The 12596-nt window shown below is 36.1% G+C and overlaps 1 protein-coding gene across 2 annotated transcripts; it reads right to left on the bottom strand.

Annotated features, from left to right (window-relative positions):
* Positions 1 to 146: 146 nt before the first annotated feature.
* On the bottom strand, positions 147 to 9831 carry Dpit47 (DNA polymerase interacting tpr containing protein of 47kD). 2 transcript variants are annotated; one of them, XM_074184035.1, is made up of 7 exons: positions 9555 to 9831; positions 9373 to 9490; positions 9144 to 9315; positions 8576 to 8958; positions 635 to 791; positions 426 to 587; positions 147 to 370 (listed from the first exon to the last, which is right to left on the bottom strand). In XM_074184035.1, the coding sequence occupies exons 1-7, from the start codon at positions 9705 to 9707 to the stop codon at positions 283 to 285; spliced, it is 1233 nt and encodes a 410-aa protein (XP_074040136.1). In that variant the 5' UTR covers positions 9708 to 9831; the 3' UTR covers positions 147 to 282. The 2 variants fall into 2 exon arrangements, with proteins under 2 accessions (XP_074040136.1, XP_074040137.1); XM_074184036.1 differs by having other exon boundaries at positions 8645 to 8958; positions 9555 to 9829.
* Between the last annotated feature and the right edge of the window lie 2765 nt (positions 9832 to 12596).

The following is a 12596-nucleotide window of genomic DNA, read 5'->3' as shown; positions in this document are numbered from 1 at the left end:
TATTTTTGACTGGAAACTGGTAACCGTAATGTTTGATTTACAAGCAGCCAATTTGAAAAGGTAAGTTGATTTACCAGACAACATAATATTTAAGATATTGAATTTGAAAATCTTCACTCTGCTCTAAAAACTATCAATAAAAGCGGTAAAATTTAACAAATATATTATACAAAATATCAGGTTAAACTAGATATAAAATCATTGTACTATTTCCACATAGTAAAAAAAAATAATAAAATTAATGATAACAATCTGAAAAATTAAATCAATACTGCCCGAGTGTTACAAATATTCCTTTAAAAATTGTTTTTCTATTTGACTTTCCTTAACAAAAATTATGAATGATGGTGTGCCTCCTTTAATGAGAAACCTGCAAAATGAAAAATTGAATGAACAAAGCATATATAAATTATTTAGATACTTACCCATCTGATTTCAGGATATCTTTCAAAGTTTTCTGAATATCAACCTTAACAATTTTTTTCTTTGATGTTTCATAGTAAACATTCAAATGATCTGGTTTGTACTTTCTTTCATGATCCCATTCCGGAAAATTTTCAAATACATAGTATAGCTGTTCTGAAAAGCTAAAAAATTTTTCATATATGACAGACAATCGAATTAGGATAGTTACATTTGCTCTTCATTGAATTGTTGCACATAATCCATGATTTTATATTCGGGATACACAAACACAATAGGCCATACTAAATTATTTGATTCATTCAAGAATACTCGATTATTCACTAGTTCTGGAAAGTGTGGCTCCAACTTGTCTATGGATAGGTTACCTTAAAAGAAAAAAAATAAATATATACATGTAGAATTAGATGATGATAACTGACAAGAAAATGAGGGTTGAATTGTGACAATTAGTTTATTAAACCAAATAATAATTGTGGATATTTCCTCATTATTTATCATTCTGTATGTTTATTTTAGCAGGGTAAATCCCAAAGACCACTTCCAGTTGATTCGAATCAATCCTCGAATGAACATGTTGCCAGAGAACCCGATAAATTCCAAATGCGGAAGACACTGAAGAAAGATTTCCCGCATTTTGATGAAAATCCTCAAGATTGGCCCTTGTTTTATAAGCCATTCAAAAATCTTCGCAAACTCTGTGATTATAGCAATGAAGACATTATGTTGAAACTGCAAATATATCTCAAAGGAGAGGCTAAATCCGCAGTTGCTGGAATGTTGTTAACGGCTGAAAATGTAGACAATGTCATTTTTACCTTGGAAAACCGATTTGGCAGACCTGAATATATAATTGACACAGTAATTTATAAAATACAAAAAATTCATTTCATTAAAGACGGTAGTTTGGAGAAATTGATTAACTTTTCATCTGAAGTGAACAATATGGTGTCTATAATGAAAAGTTTAGACAATAAACTTCACCTGGAAAATCCTCAACTGATAAGAGAGTTACTTGAAAAAATTCCAGGAATGATGAAGAGAGAAACAGTCATAGAAAAACGGTGAAGTAAATTTGGAAGATTTCAGTGCATGGTTGAAAGAAAAGGCCAGCTCTGTATGTTATGTTAGTACTCCTCGTTTAAATACTGAATTTCATTCCTCGAAATTCACTAATTTCAAAAAAACTGCAATATGCAATTACTGTGATCAGTCCCAACACCAAGAAGGTACCTGCCCTTAAATGCAATTGGATGATTTTGAAAAAAGATGGGAAATTTTCACCAGAAAGAAATTGTGTTTTTCTTATCTCCGGAAAAATCATCAAAAGGTCAAATGCAGAATGAGAAAACCTTGCGGTAGGAACGGTTGTGAGTTGATTCATCGTCCCCTGTTACACAAAGAACTGGAAAATCAAAATAGGACCATGTTGCTACAAGATAATAATGAAAATGATCAGGAAATGGTGTGCTCCGTAAATAATCCTACAAGCAAGGTCCTATTACGAATAATTCACATAAAATTATATGGACTAAGAGACAATGTACCTGTTTTGGCACTGTGTGATGAAGCTTCGACAGAAACACTATTAGATTCAGGAATCGCCAAAAAACTTACGACTAACTAGTGTTAAAGAGTCCCTCTGTCTTCAAAGGGCAAATGAAAATGTGACAATGCAACAAGATTCCATGCGGTTAAATCTAAAAGTATCCAAAATAGACGACAGCAATAAAAATTTCATTTTGAAAGGTGTGCGAACTGTCACCAACATGTCACTTCCAGACCAAAACGTCAATATTGCAGATTGGAGGAAATACTCGCATCTACGAGGTGTTTCGATAAATGACATTCATAATGAAAAACCTGTAATGCTCATTGGCCAAGATAATATCCATTTGATAATTGCCAGACAGATATGGAGTGGTCGAGAACGTCTTCCAATTGCCAGTAGATGTAAATTGGGTTGGTCTTTACATGGACCAAGCCCTATTAGCGAGGAAACTGAGTTGTGAAAGCTCACACCTTGCACATTTGTGAGAAACAATTATTCGATGATGAACTTCAAGAATTACTCAGGAAATCATATGCGACAGAAACTTTTGGCACTCAGATAACAACCGATCAACTCTCCCAGAAAAGTTCAAGAGCCTTGAATTTGATGAATAGTACAATCAAATACAACGAAAAAAAATACGAAATTGGATTATTATGGAAAAGAGTTGATGTTACCTTGCCAGAAAGTAAATTTTAAGCCTTCCAGAGACTGAAATGTGTAGAAAAGAAATGCCGCCTAAATAAAAAATTTGCCAGAAAGTAGTGTGAAAAAATGGAGAATTATAAAATATAAGGATACATTAGAAAACTGACTGAAGAAGAAGAGAAACATATCAATCCTCGCACATGGTATCTGCCCCACTTTGCTGTGGAAAATCCAAACAAGCCAAACAAAATCAGGCTTGTGTTAGATGCAGCTGGCAAATCGAACAATACAAGTCTCAAAAACGTGTTACTCTCCGGACCAGATCTACTGCAAATCTTAGTGTCGATTCTATGGAAATTTTTTTGAAGAAATTTGGAATATGATCGACTTCCTGATGTTTACGAAATAGTTGTCATGACATTCGGGGCAACATATTCTCCTGTATGTGCCCAGTTCGTTAAAAAATTCAATGCCAAAAAATTCGCTTCAGATTCAGACGTAAAAATCGCTATCATGAAAAAGTTTTACGTCGATGATTATCTGGATTCCAAAGACACAGAAGAGGAAGCTCTATAAATGAAATCAGAAGTACGCAGAGTTCAAAAAATTGCTGGCTATGAGGTAATAAATTGGATGACAAATTCCCAGTTAATTCAAACAAAGCTTGCCGATGAACTAGTTTGGGCCTCAACAAAGAAAATTGACGAAACTTCTCTACATCGAATATTAGGCATGTGGTAGAGGGTAGGTCTAAAGTGAGTGGGTTTATTCGTCCCTCCACCACAACCCATAAGGGTTTATTGTGGCTCACACCTATTCACAATCGGCCAAATAAACCCAGCTTCTTAACGAAGCCGATTAGTTCGTATGGTGAGTGGTCTTTCAGGTCAGATAGTAAGAGTATGGATCTGCCGAACTCAAAGAACCTGATTCGATCCCCAGCGGGGCAGGGACAAAGTATATGCTCTGCAGTTTCATCATTTTCCAGACAGAGGCGACACACACTGTCTTCTGACAGTCCAAGTCTCTGCATATGGTAAATCAAATGACAGTGTCCTGTAAGAAGGCCTGTTAGACATCGTAGTTCATCCCTACTGTAGTCCAACAACTGTTTGGAATCAAGCTTCGAAGGGTGAATAAACGCCTTGGAGTGAGCCAATTCTGGAAGATTATGCCAGAAGTCCATAACTCTTCTTGCCATCCAGGTGTTAAGTGTTTGTTTGGCAAAGCCCAAAGCGATGCCAATGACAGGTTCTGGTCCAATGAAGCCGCTTGCAGCATCCTCCTTTGCAAGAGAGTCAGCAGCTTCATTGCCTTCCAGGCCAGTATGGCCAGGAATCCAGACCAGAGACAATCTGTTTAGTCTTCCTATCGAGGAGAGTCTTTTTTGGCAGTTTGCTATCAATTTAGACGTTGGTCGGTGGGAGCCAAGAGCTTCCAACGCCGCTTGACTGTCCGAGAATATTTTTATTAACTTGTAAGTGAGATTGGATTTATCCAATCTCTCCGCACACAATTCAATAGCGTAAATTTCCGCTTGAAATACTATCTGCTCTTAATATTTCCTTCTCCCGCAGGATCTAGTCCTCTCTACTCGGGAATAGTACTTTATAAAGCAGTTCTTAGTTGACAGTTGGAGGCATAAAGTCAGAGGTCATTTCCAGAATGCTGTGCCTTCCAATGTCAATCAACAGTCTGTTGCACTCTGCATTGAATTGATTTGTGCAATTGGCCATGTGTACAAGTCTATATGCAGTCCATCTAGCCTCTCTTTCCAGAAAAATGTGGAGAGGAGGTAGATCTAGAAGGATCTCCATGGCCGCTGACGGTGTGGTACTGATGGCACCACTGATAGCCAGACAAGCCTGTCTCTGTAAGCCAGAGAGCTTCGCTTGGGCCGTTTTCTGTAAAGCCTTCGGCCACCAAGCAATTGCACCATACGTGATCATTGGTCTGACAATCATCACATAAATCCAATGGATTTATTTGGGACCTACACCCCAAGTTTTACCACAAATCCTTCGACATGTCCATAGGGACAGTCTGGCTTTGTGTAAAACTTTTTCCAAGTGAGCGTTCCAGGTGAGTCTTTTATCAAGGACAATGCCAAGATATTTCACCTCCGTTCCAAATGGAATGACCACACCATTGAGGGAAAGTGGCGTTAGATCGTCCAATTTCCTTCGCTTGGTGAAGGGGATTAACACAGTTTTGCTGGGGTTGACAGACATCTGCTCCCTCAGGCACCAACTGTGAACAACGTCCAACGCGCTTTGGAGGATATTACAAGCTACCCTTCCCGACGTGGACCTTGCCAGGATGACAAGGCCATCTGCATAAGCAGACTATCCACCAGGAGAGACCACCTTGAGGGCAGCCCCTGGTGACCCTGAACCTGATAGCCCCGCCTTGAAGAGTCGTAGTTGCAGTTCTGTTTACTAGCATGGCATAGATCCAGCCAGTTATGGTCGATTCTTTACCCTTTCTAGCCAGAGACAATCCTATAGATTTAAGTAGTGCATTGTCAAATGCTCCTTCAATATCAAGAAATACATTAACCGCAATCTCCTTGTTGTCAAGGAATTGGGAAATTTCTTAACGAGGTTGTTTAATGCTGAATCTGTCAATTTGCCGGTTTGATAAGCATACTGGTGGTTATTCAGTGGGGATGCATATAATGCTACCCTCCTGATATGCCCGTCCAGTATCCTCTCAAGTCCTTTCAGCAAGAAGGATGTAAGGCTGATTGGTCGTACCGATTTGGGGTGTGGGTCTCTCCGGCCCACTTTAGGTATATATACCACCCTTGCTGCCAACCAACTGGGTGGTATATAGTTCCACGCCAGACTAGCTCTATACAATTTTGTGAGAATAGGTGAAATTATTTCCAGTCCGTTTTGAAGAAGAGCTGGAAATATACCATCCTCTCAGGAATATTTGAAGGGCTGAAAAAACTTGATAGCCCATTCAACTGCCGGTGCTGTGATAACCTTTCTTGCGACATCATTTTCAGGACACTGACAATGATAATTTATCATTTAAATTTGAAAAATCCCAGATTTGCAAAGGGACTCCTACGAAAAAAACCATTTTAAGTTCTTTGATGTCTGTTTTTGATCTGCTAGGTTTGATTTCCCCCTTCACCGTGAGAGGAAAGATTCTAATGCAGGATATATGGCGATCTGGAATCGACTGGGATGATGTTTTGTCACAGGACCTACAGATTTCCTGGAAAAAATGGATGAGAGAAATCGAGAAAGTCTCTGAAATACTAATTTCCAGATGTTAAAGCTACCTTATACCTTCACTTCACACATTTTGCGACAGCAAAGAAGTTTGCCTTATTTCGGCAAAAACTAGAGTCGCTCCGTTGAAACCATTATCTATACCCAGGTTGGAACTTCAGGCAGTGGTAATGGCAAGTCGGCTTTCTCAGCTGATAAAAAAAGAACTGGAAATTCCTATCAGTCGAACATTTTGTTGGTCCGACTCAAGATGCGTTTTGAACTGGATAATAGGTGATGGAAGGAACTATAAACCATTTGTAACCCCATTGAATAGGGTTCCAACTGAATATAACTTTGCAGAAGAAGCAACAAGATGGACAGTAGGAAAGAAAATAATTTCAGACCCATGATTTTCTGGGCCTCACTTTCTCAGACAGTTCGAGGAACTTTGGCCCTGCCAAAAAAAAAACATAAAATATTTGTGTGAAGTGGATGTTGAATTGAAACAAAAAAAGTTTGGAACATGTCTGTTAATTACGAACTATGAAAATTGTTTACCACTTGTAAAAAGATTTTCCAAGTGAATACGATTAATTTGTTCTTCCGCTTGGTGATTGAGATTTATCAACATTCTCAAAAACAACCAAAGCTTTTAACCCAATTTGACAAAAGAAGGGATAACTGATGCTGAGAAAATTTGGGTACAGTTTGCACAACAAGAGAGTTTTCCCTCAGAGATCTACTGCCTCAAGAATGGAAAACCTTTGAGTGAAAGAAGTAAGCTTGCCAGTCTATGTTCTGAAGTAAAAAATGGAATTATGGTTCTCTCTGGCCGAACAAATGTGTTGAAATGCTTGTCAAGAGATGTTAGTCAACCAGCTATATTGAGTCCAACGCACGATTTCACAAAATTGCTCATCCAGCATTATCATGAGAAATTTCTCCACAGAGGAATGAAACTTGTACTGAACTGAACTGAACGAACTCCGACCAAAATATTGGGTGATTCATGGCCAAGCAACAGTTAGAACAACATTCTCCAGATGTCTTAGATGCAGAATTGATAGGAGTAAACCACTACCGCCCATGATGGGACAAATACCAGAAGAACGATTGAAAAGAGAAATCAGAACATATGTCAATATAGGAATGTACTACTTTGGACCAATTTTCGTGAAAACTGGTAGAAAAAGAGAGAAAAAATTGAGAGTTCTGTTCACCTGCCTTGCGGTGACAGCCATCCACCTTGAAATATCCCATAGCCTGCAAGAAGAGGACAACGTCATGTTATTTTCTGCGATAATGGGAAGAATCTAAGAGGTGCAGCAAAAGAAATACATCAAGCCATCGAAGAAATTAACCATTCCAGTTTAATTGATTGTATGTCGGGAAAAAAATCACTTTCAAGTTTATCTCTCCTTCTTCACCTCACATGGCAGGATTTTGGGATTGGAACTGTAAAAAGAACTATTGGCCAAGTTCTTCATGATCAAAGTCTTCGAGAGGAAACACTGCAAACTTTTTTTGCCGAAACAGAAAAGATTGTTAACTCTCGACTTTTGACGAGAGTATTGTCTGACCCTACCGATGCAGAGTCACTTACTCTGAACCACTTCTTGATTGGTTCTTCCAGTGGTGATGGTGACTTAGTACTATTGAATCCTTGCAGACAATCTGAGGAGAGAATGGAAAATATCTCGCATGTTATCAGATTCTTTCTAGAATCGCTGGACCTACTTTATCAAGGCGAAGTAAATGGACAAATGATAATAAACAGATAGCATTAAATGACATCTTCATACATGTTCATACATGTTTCACTATACTATACCTTCTTCATGCATATATACTGTATGAACTTTTTGAAGAAAATTGTGAAAATTGCAAAGTCTTCTGCATAAGCTTACAGACCTACCTCTTTTCTGTCGAAGGCATCAAAACAAATTGTCAATCAGAAGTAACCACAAAAGGGGGATTACCACATGGGGTTACCCTGGGAGAACACCTGTTGAGCTTGAAACTAATAGCCTCATAACATGATACCCAGTTTTGTAGAAAAACAATCCGTGGTTTTTGCAACAAGATAATGCACTTGGTCACAATTCATTGCTTGTTGGCAAGTTTTCCTGATGACTCAGGAAGTTATCAACATTGCCTACCCAGAAGATGAGAATAAAGACCAAGCAATCAATGCCAAAAAAAATGCTATGCCTCCACATTCGCCAGACATGGCTCTATAGCATTTTTCTAATTTCAAATTGTGCTTGAGAAGTACTTCAAGATTTTGAAGAAGTACTGGCACAATTGCATATTTAATGGGGACTATTTTGAAGGCGACAATAATAATGTTGATTAATAAATAATATTTGTTTTGACATACAAATATTCCCATTGTTCCATTCTGAATATACCTCATTTTTATGTGTCCAGTCTTTTGATAGGAAGGAAGCAACTAGCTTAAACTTTTTCTTTAGAAAATCTTAAACCTACTGATACTGATAGTGAAATGAAGCAGCAGTTAATTCCAATTAAAACTTTTTAAGGTATTAGACCATATTTGCAACATGCTATTTCACTATTCAGTGTATAACAAACATTTAGATTGCTTGGAAGATACATATCACAATCGTTTTATTTTTAAATATCATTCCTTGTAAAGTAAACGTTATATTTGTAAAGGTAAAATAATATCCGAATAAAAGTTGAATCAAACAACAAAGTATACCAAACTGTTTTCCCATCCAATGGTTGGAATCAATCTTACTTAAGCATAAGTTAATATTTTGTGAGTTACCATCTAATCCATTTTCTACATTGTATCCTCTAGTTATTATTTCCTCAATGAGCACTTTTTCTCCCTGAATTTTCTTTTTCAAGTTACTCTTTTTCTTCCTATCATCTCTCTCTTGAACCTTCATATTATTAATGCATTTCGATCGTAAATCCAGAATGGCTGTATTATTATTATTCTCATCTAGGATTTCATCACAAAACTCTAATGCCTTCTTGTATTGTCTCATTTCAAAACAACAATTTGCAGCTCGCACTAAAGCCTTTCCATAATGGGGTTTCACTTTCAAAGCTAGTTCACAATCTCGGAGAGAAGATCTGTAATTTTTCAATTTTCATGAATTAATAAAACAGTTTACTGTAAAAACTATATATATATATATATATATATATATATATATATATATAACAATAACATAACTTCTATATATATATATATATATATATATATATATATATATATATATATATATATATATATATATATATATAGATTTGTTCACCTGTAATTTTTTAGAAAAAAGTGTGCTGCAGCTCTATTATTCAACAAACTAGCTTCAATTTCTTGGTTTCCACATTTTATTTTAATACCCTCTGTATATGCCAAAACTGCTAATCGATAATTCTTATGTTTGAAATTGAAATTACCATCTTCTTTATAACTAACTGCCAGTTCTGAAATGAAAATTAGATCAAGGTAGGTATTTAATTTGTATTCACGTAAAGTTATACCTTCTGGTTCATTTTCGTCTGGATCATATTTAAGCTGTTGAAGACCCTCGTATAAAGGATGAAGCTCTTGCCCAGGTTTAGGAGGTTCTTTCATGAAGAAGGGATGCTTTTCCATTTCCTATCGAAAACTGAATAAATTCAAATATTCTTGGTGTGTTTCATAATTTTGAGATTATCATTACCTCCTCCCAACGATCTTCAGGCCATCCATCTTCATATTTTTTTCTCGGCAGTTTTTCGATGAACTCATCCAACTCTTTATCAAGTTTAGCAGCCAACTGCAATCTTTCTTCATCTGTTATAACTTTCTTAACAGAATCCTCAGATTTATCCATTTTGAAATAAGTCAACTTAACTTCTATTTTAAATTTGATCAAAATATCATTTAAAATATTTCAAGTTTAAACAAGGCCAAAAAGCAATAACATAACTTCTAACCTCATTTTTCAACAATATATCTTCTTCTTCACGATATGCAGGCCAGTAAGCCATTCATTTAGTAGATTACTAATCCAGTTCCTACTTTTGAGGATGACTTTTCTTCCTCTGATAATTCAACATCTTATTTATCAAATACTTGTTACTCTATTGCCTATTTTCAAAAAACAGGCAAAATCAATCATTCAAAATGAATATTTCAATATTCAATTCAAAAATTATCATTATTAACTTTTCTTAAAGTATAATGCTGGTAATACAAATATCTTGGGAAAGTTATTTTATATGTTACAACTTACAACCCCTAATCCTAATAGTATGATGGCAGCGACAGTAAATTTTCAGAAACGGGTGTTTTCTTATTTACTGATTGATTCGAGAACAAAAAATATAACCGTATATGAATTGAATCGATTTTCGAAAATTTTTGCGTGATTACAAAGCCACTGATGTGGAATCAGTGGAATATGCATCAGTCAACTTCAATCTCGAAATTACGAGTTTTAACATTTCGAAATTGAAATTGTTTAATATTCTAACTATTTCCTGTATGTACATTTGTGATAGAACCATATAGAATATTGGGACCAGTAGTTATAGACTCCTCCTAATTTTAGAAAATGGATATTTCAAAATATTCATGTCTCCCAACTACTTATACCGTCGGTTCTGGTGAATGCCTGTCGGAAAACAACAACTTTCCCAGTTAATACCACGCTGAATATTAAATTATATCCGAGAAAAATTTATGAAATATACCTCTCAGAGGCTAGTCTCGAAGATCCAGCAGCAGGACAATGCTGAAATGATTCGAGTAGATCACGAGATGGAGCCGCGTCACTAGTTAACAATCTTTCTTATACACAAACGCGCATGCACGCACGCACCCATTCGCTCACTCACCCACACACACACACATATATGTATCTATACAGGGCGTTCCAACGAAAACTTGACCTCCCCTGTAAGTCGGAAACGGACGTGTAATCGAAAATTTCAAAGAACACGTATATTTTTATTTAAAGAGGGACTAATTCTGATATGAAAATCATACCCGAAACATCACCCCCTTGCGGTCAGCAACTACCCTCCTATTTTTTCGAAATTGGTTCATTCGTTATTGAGAAATTGAATGTTGAACTTTTTATTAAAAAAAAAACAGAAAATTCGCTGTCGTTCATTTTAATGAGGGAATCAACAACAAATAATATCAGGGGAAACTAAATCCACGGATAAATTGTTCAAAATGACCTCCACCTAGTTCCATACAATAATAAAGTCTTCTCTCGAAAGCGTTCCGTAAATTATTCAAGATGTCCGGAGTCAGCAATCGGCATTCCCGAACAATTCTCTGTCGCAGGTCTTCTAGATTTGTAGGCTTAGTAGAGTACACTTTCGACTTCAGGTGTCCACACAGAAAAATTCCATCAGTGAGACATCAGGTGATTTAGCTGGTCACTCCACTGCACCTCTTTTGCCGATCCAACGCATTGGAAACCATTCGTCCAAAAACTGTCTCACCCGATTATTAAAATGTGGGGGTGCACCATCCTGCTGGAATGTTATTAAATTTTCTACTAAATTGTCAGCATTTTCTAAAATTTGTGTAATCATAGGATCTACAAAGTCTTGTAATAGATTTAAGTATGTATCTCCATTGAGATACCTTTCAATGAAAAATCGTCCAACAATATGATTACCAAGAATGCCGGCCCAGACATTCAATTTTTGCGGAGTTTGTGAATGTGTTTTCATCACCAAATGAGGATTCACATCGCTCCAGTAACGACAATTATGTCTATTCACTTCACCATTCAACATACACCAGACGCTCTAGCTACTTGTCTGATAGATTGTCGATCCATTTGTACATGTGTCTTAAAACTGCAACTTCAACTCCGTCATTTATGACAGAACGAGATACTTCATGTTTTCTGTTGTGAACAGAAAATCAACTGTTTAGTATATTGATGGCTCATATTGTGATCTGGATGATTCGTATTATAAATTCTTGCAGCAGCTTTAGCACATTCATTATTTCGATAATAGATTGCAACAATTTCTATTCTTTCTTCAGTAGAATAAACCATGTTGGAACTCAGTGAACAAGAATGACTGAATAATAATTCGTGAGGAAGTGACAGTGGCCAACTATCTAGATGAAGGTCATTTTGAACACTTCGTCCGTTGATTGTGTTGCTATTGATATTACTTTTGTTGATTTCTTCAATGAAATAAGCGACAGTGAATTTTCTGTTTATCCTAAATAAAACGTTCAACATTCAATTTCTCAATAATTAAATGAAAGAACCAATAACGGAAAAAAATACAGAAGTAATAGACGGACAAAAGACCTTTCAAATGATGTATCACTCGACCCCCCATGCCATTGAAAAAAATAGGGGGTTAGTTGTCGACCGTAGGGGGTGAAGTTTCGAGTATGATTTCCATATCAGAATTTCAGAATTAGTCCCCCTATATATATATATATATATATATATATATATATATATATATATATTATATATATATATATATATATATATATATATATATATATATATATATATATATATATATATATATATATATATACATCATTCTAATCATTCCCATATTGATTTCAATTTAAGAGCCACCTGTAGACAGGTGTTTCAGCCTGTTGGGCATTGTCAGTACCGGCAGGCGGTCCTTGATTGAAGACAAAGTGTGAAAAACCACAAAAAAAGTACTTAATAAAAATAACGCAAGCGAGACATAAGTGGAACCACCTATTGGTGTGACTC

Source organism: Leptinotarsa decemlineata, unplaced genomic scaffold, assembly GCF_025532065.1.
Source record: "Leptinotarsa decemlineata unplaced genomic scaffold, Ldec_3_MD MMD2_tig00026354_RagTag_RagTag, whole genome shotgun sequence".
NCBI classification, from domain to species: domain Eukaryota; kingdom Metazoa; phylum Arthropoda; class Insecta; order Coleoptera; family Chrysomelidae; genus Leptinotarsa; species Leptinotarsa decemlineata.
Note: the sequence above shows the minus strand (reverse complement) of the source record. Positions and strands in the feature narration are given on the sequence as shown.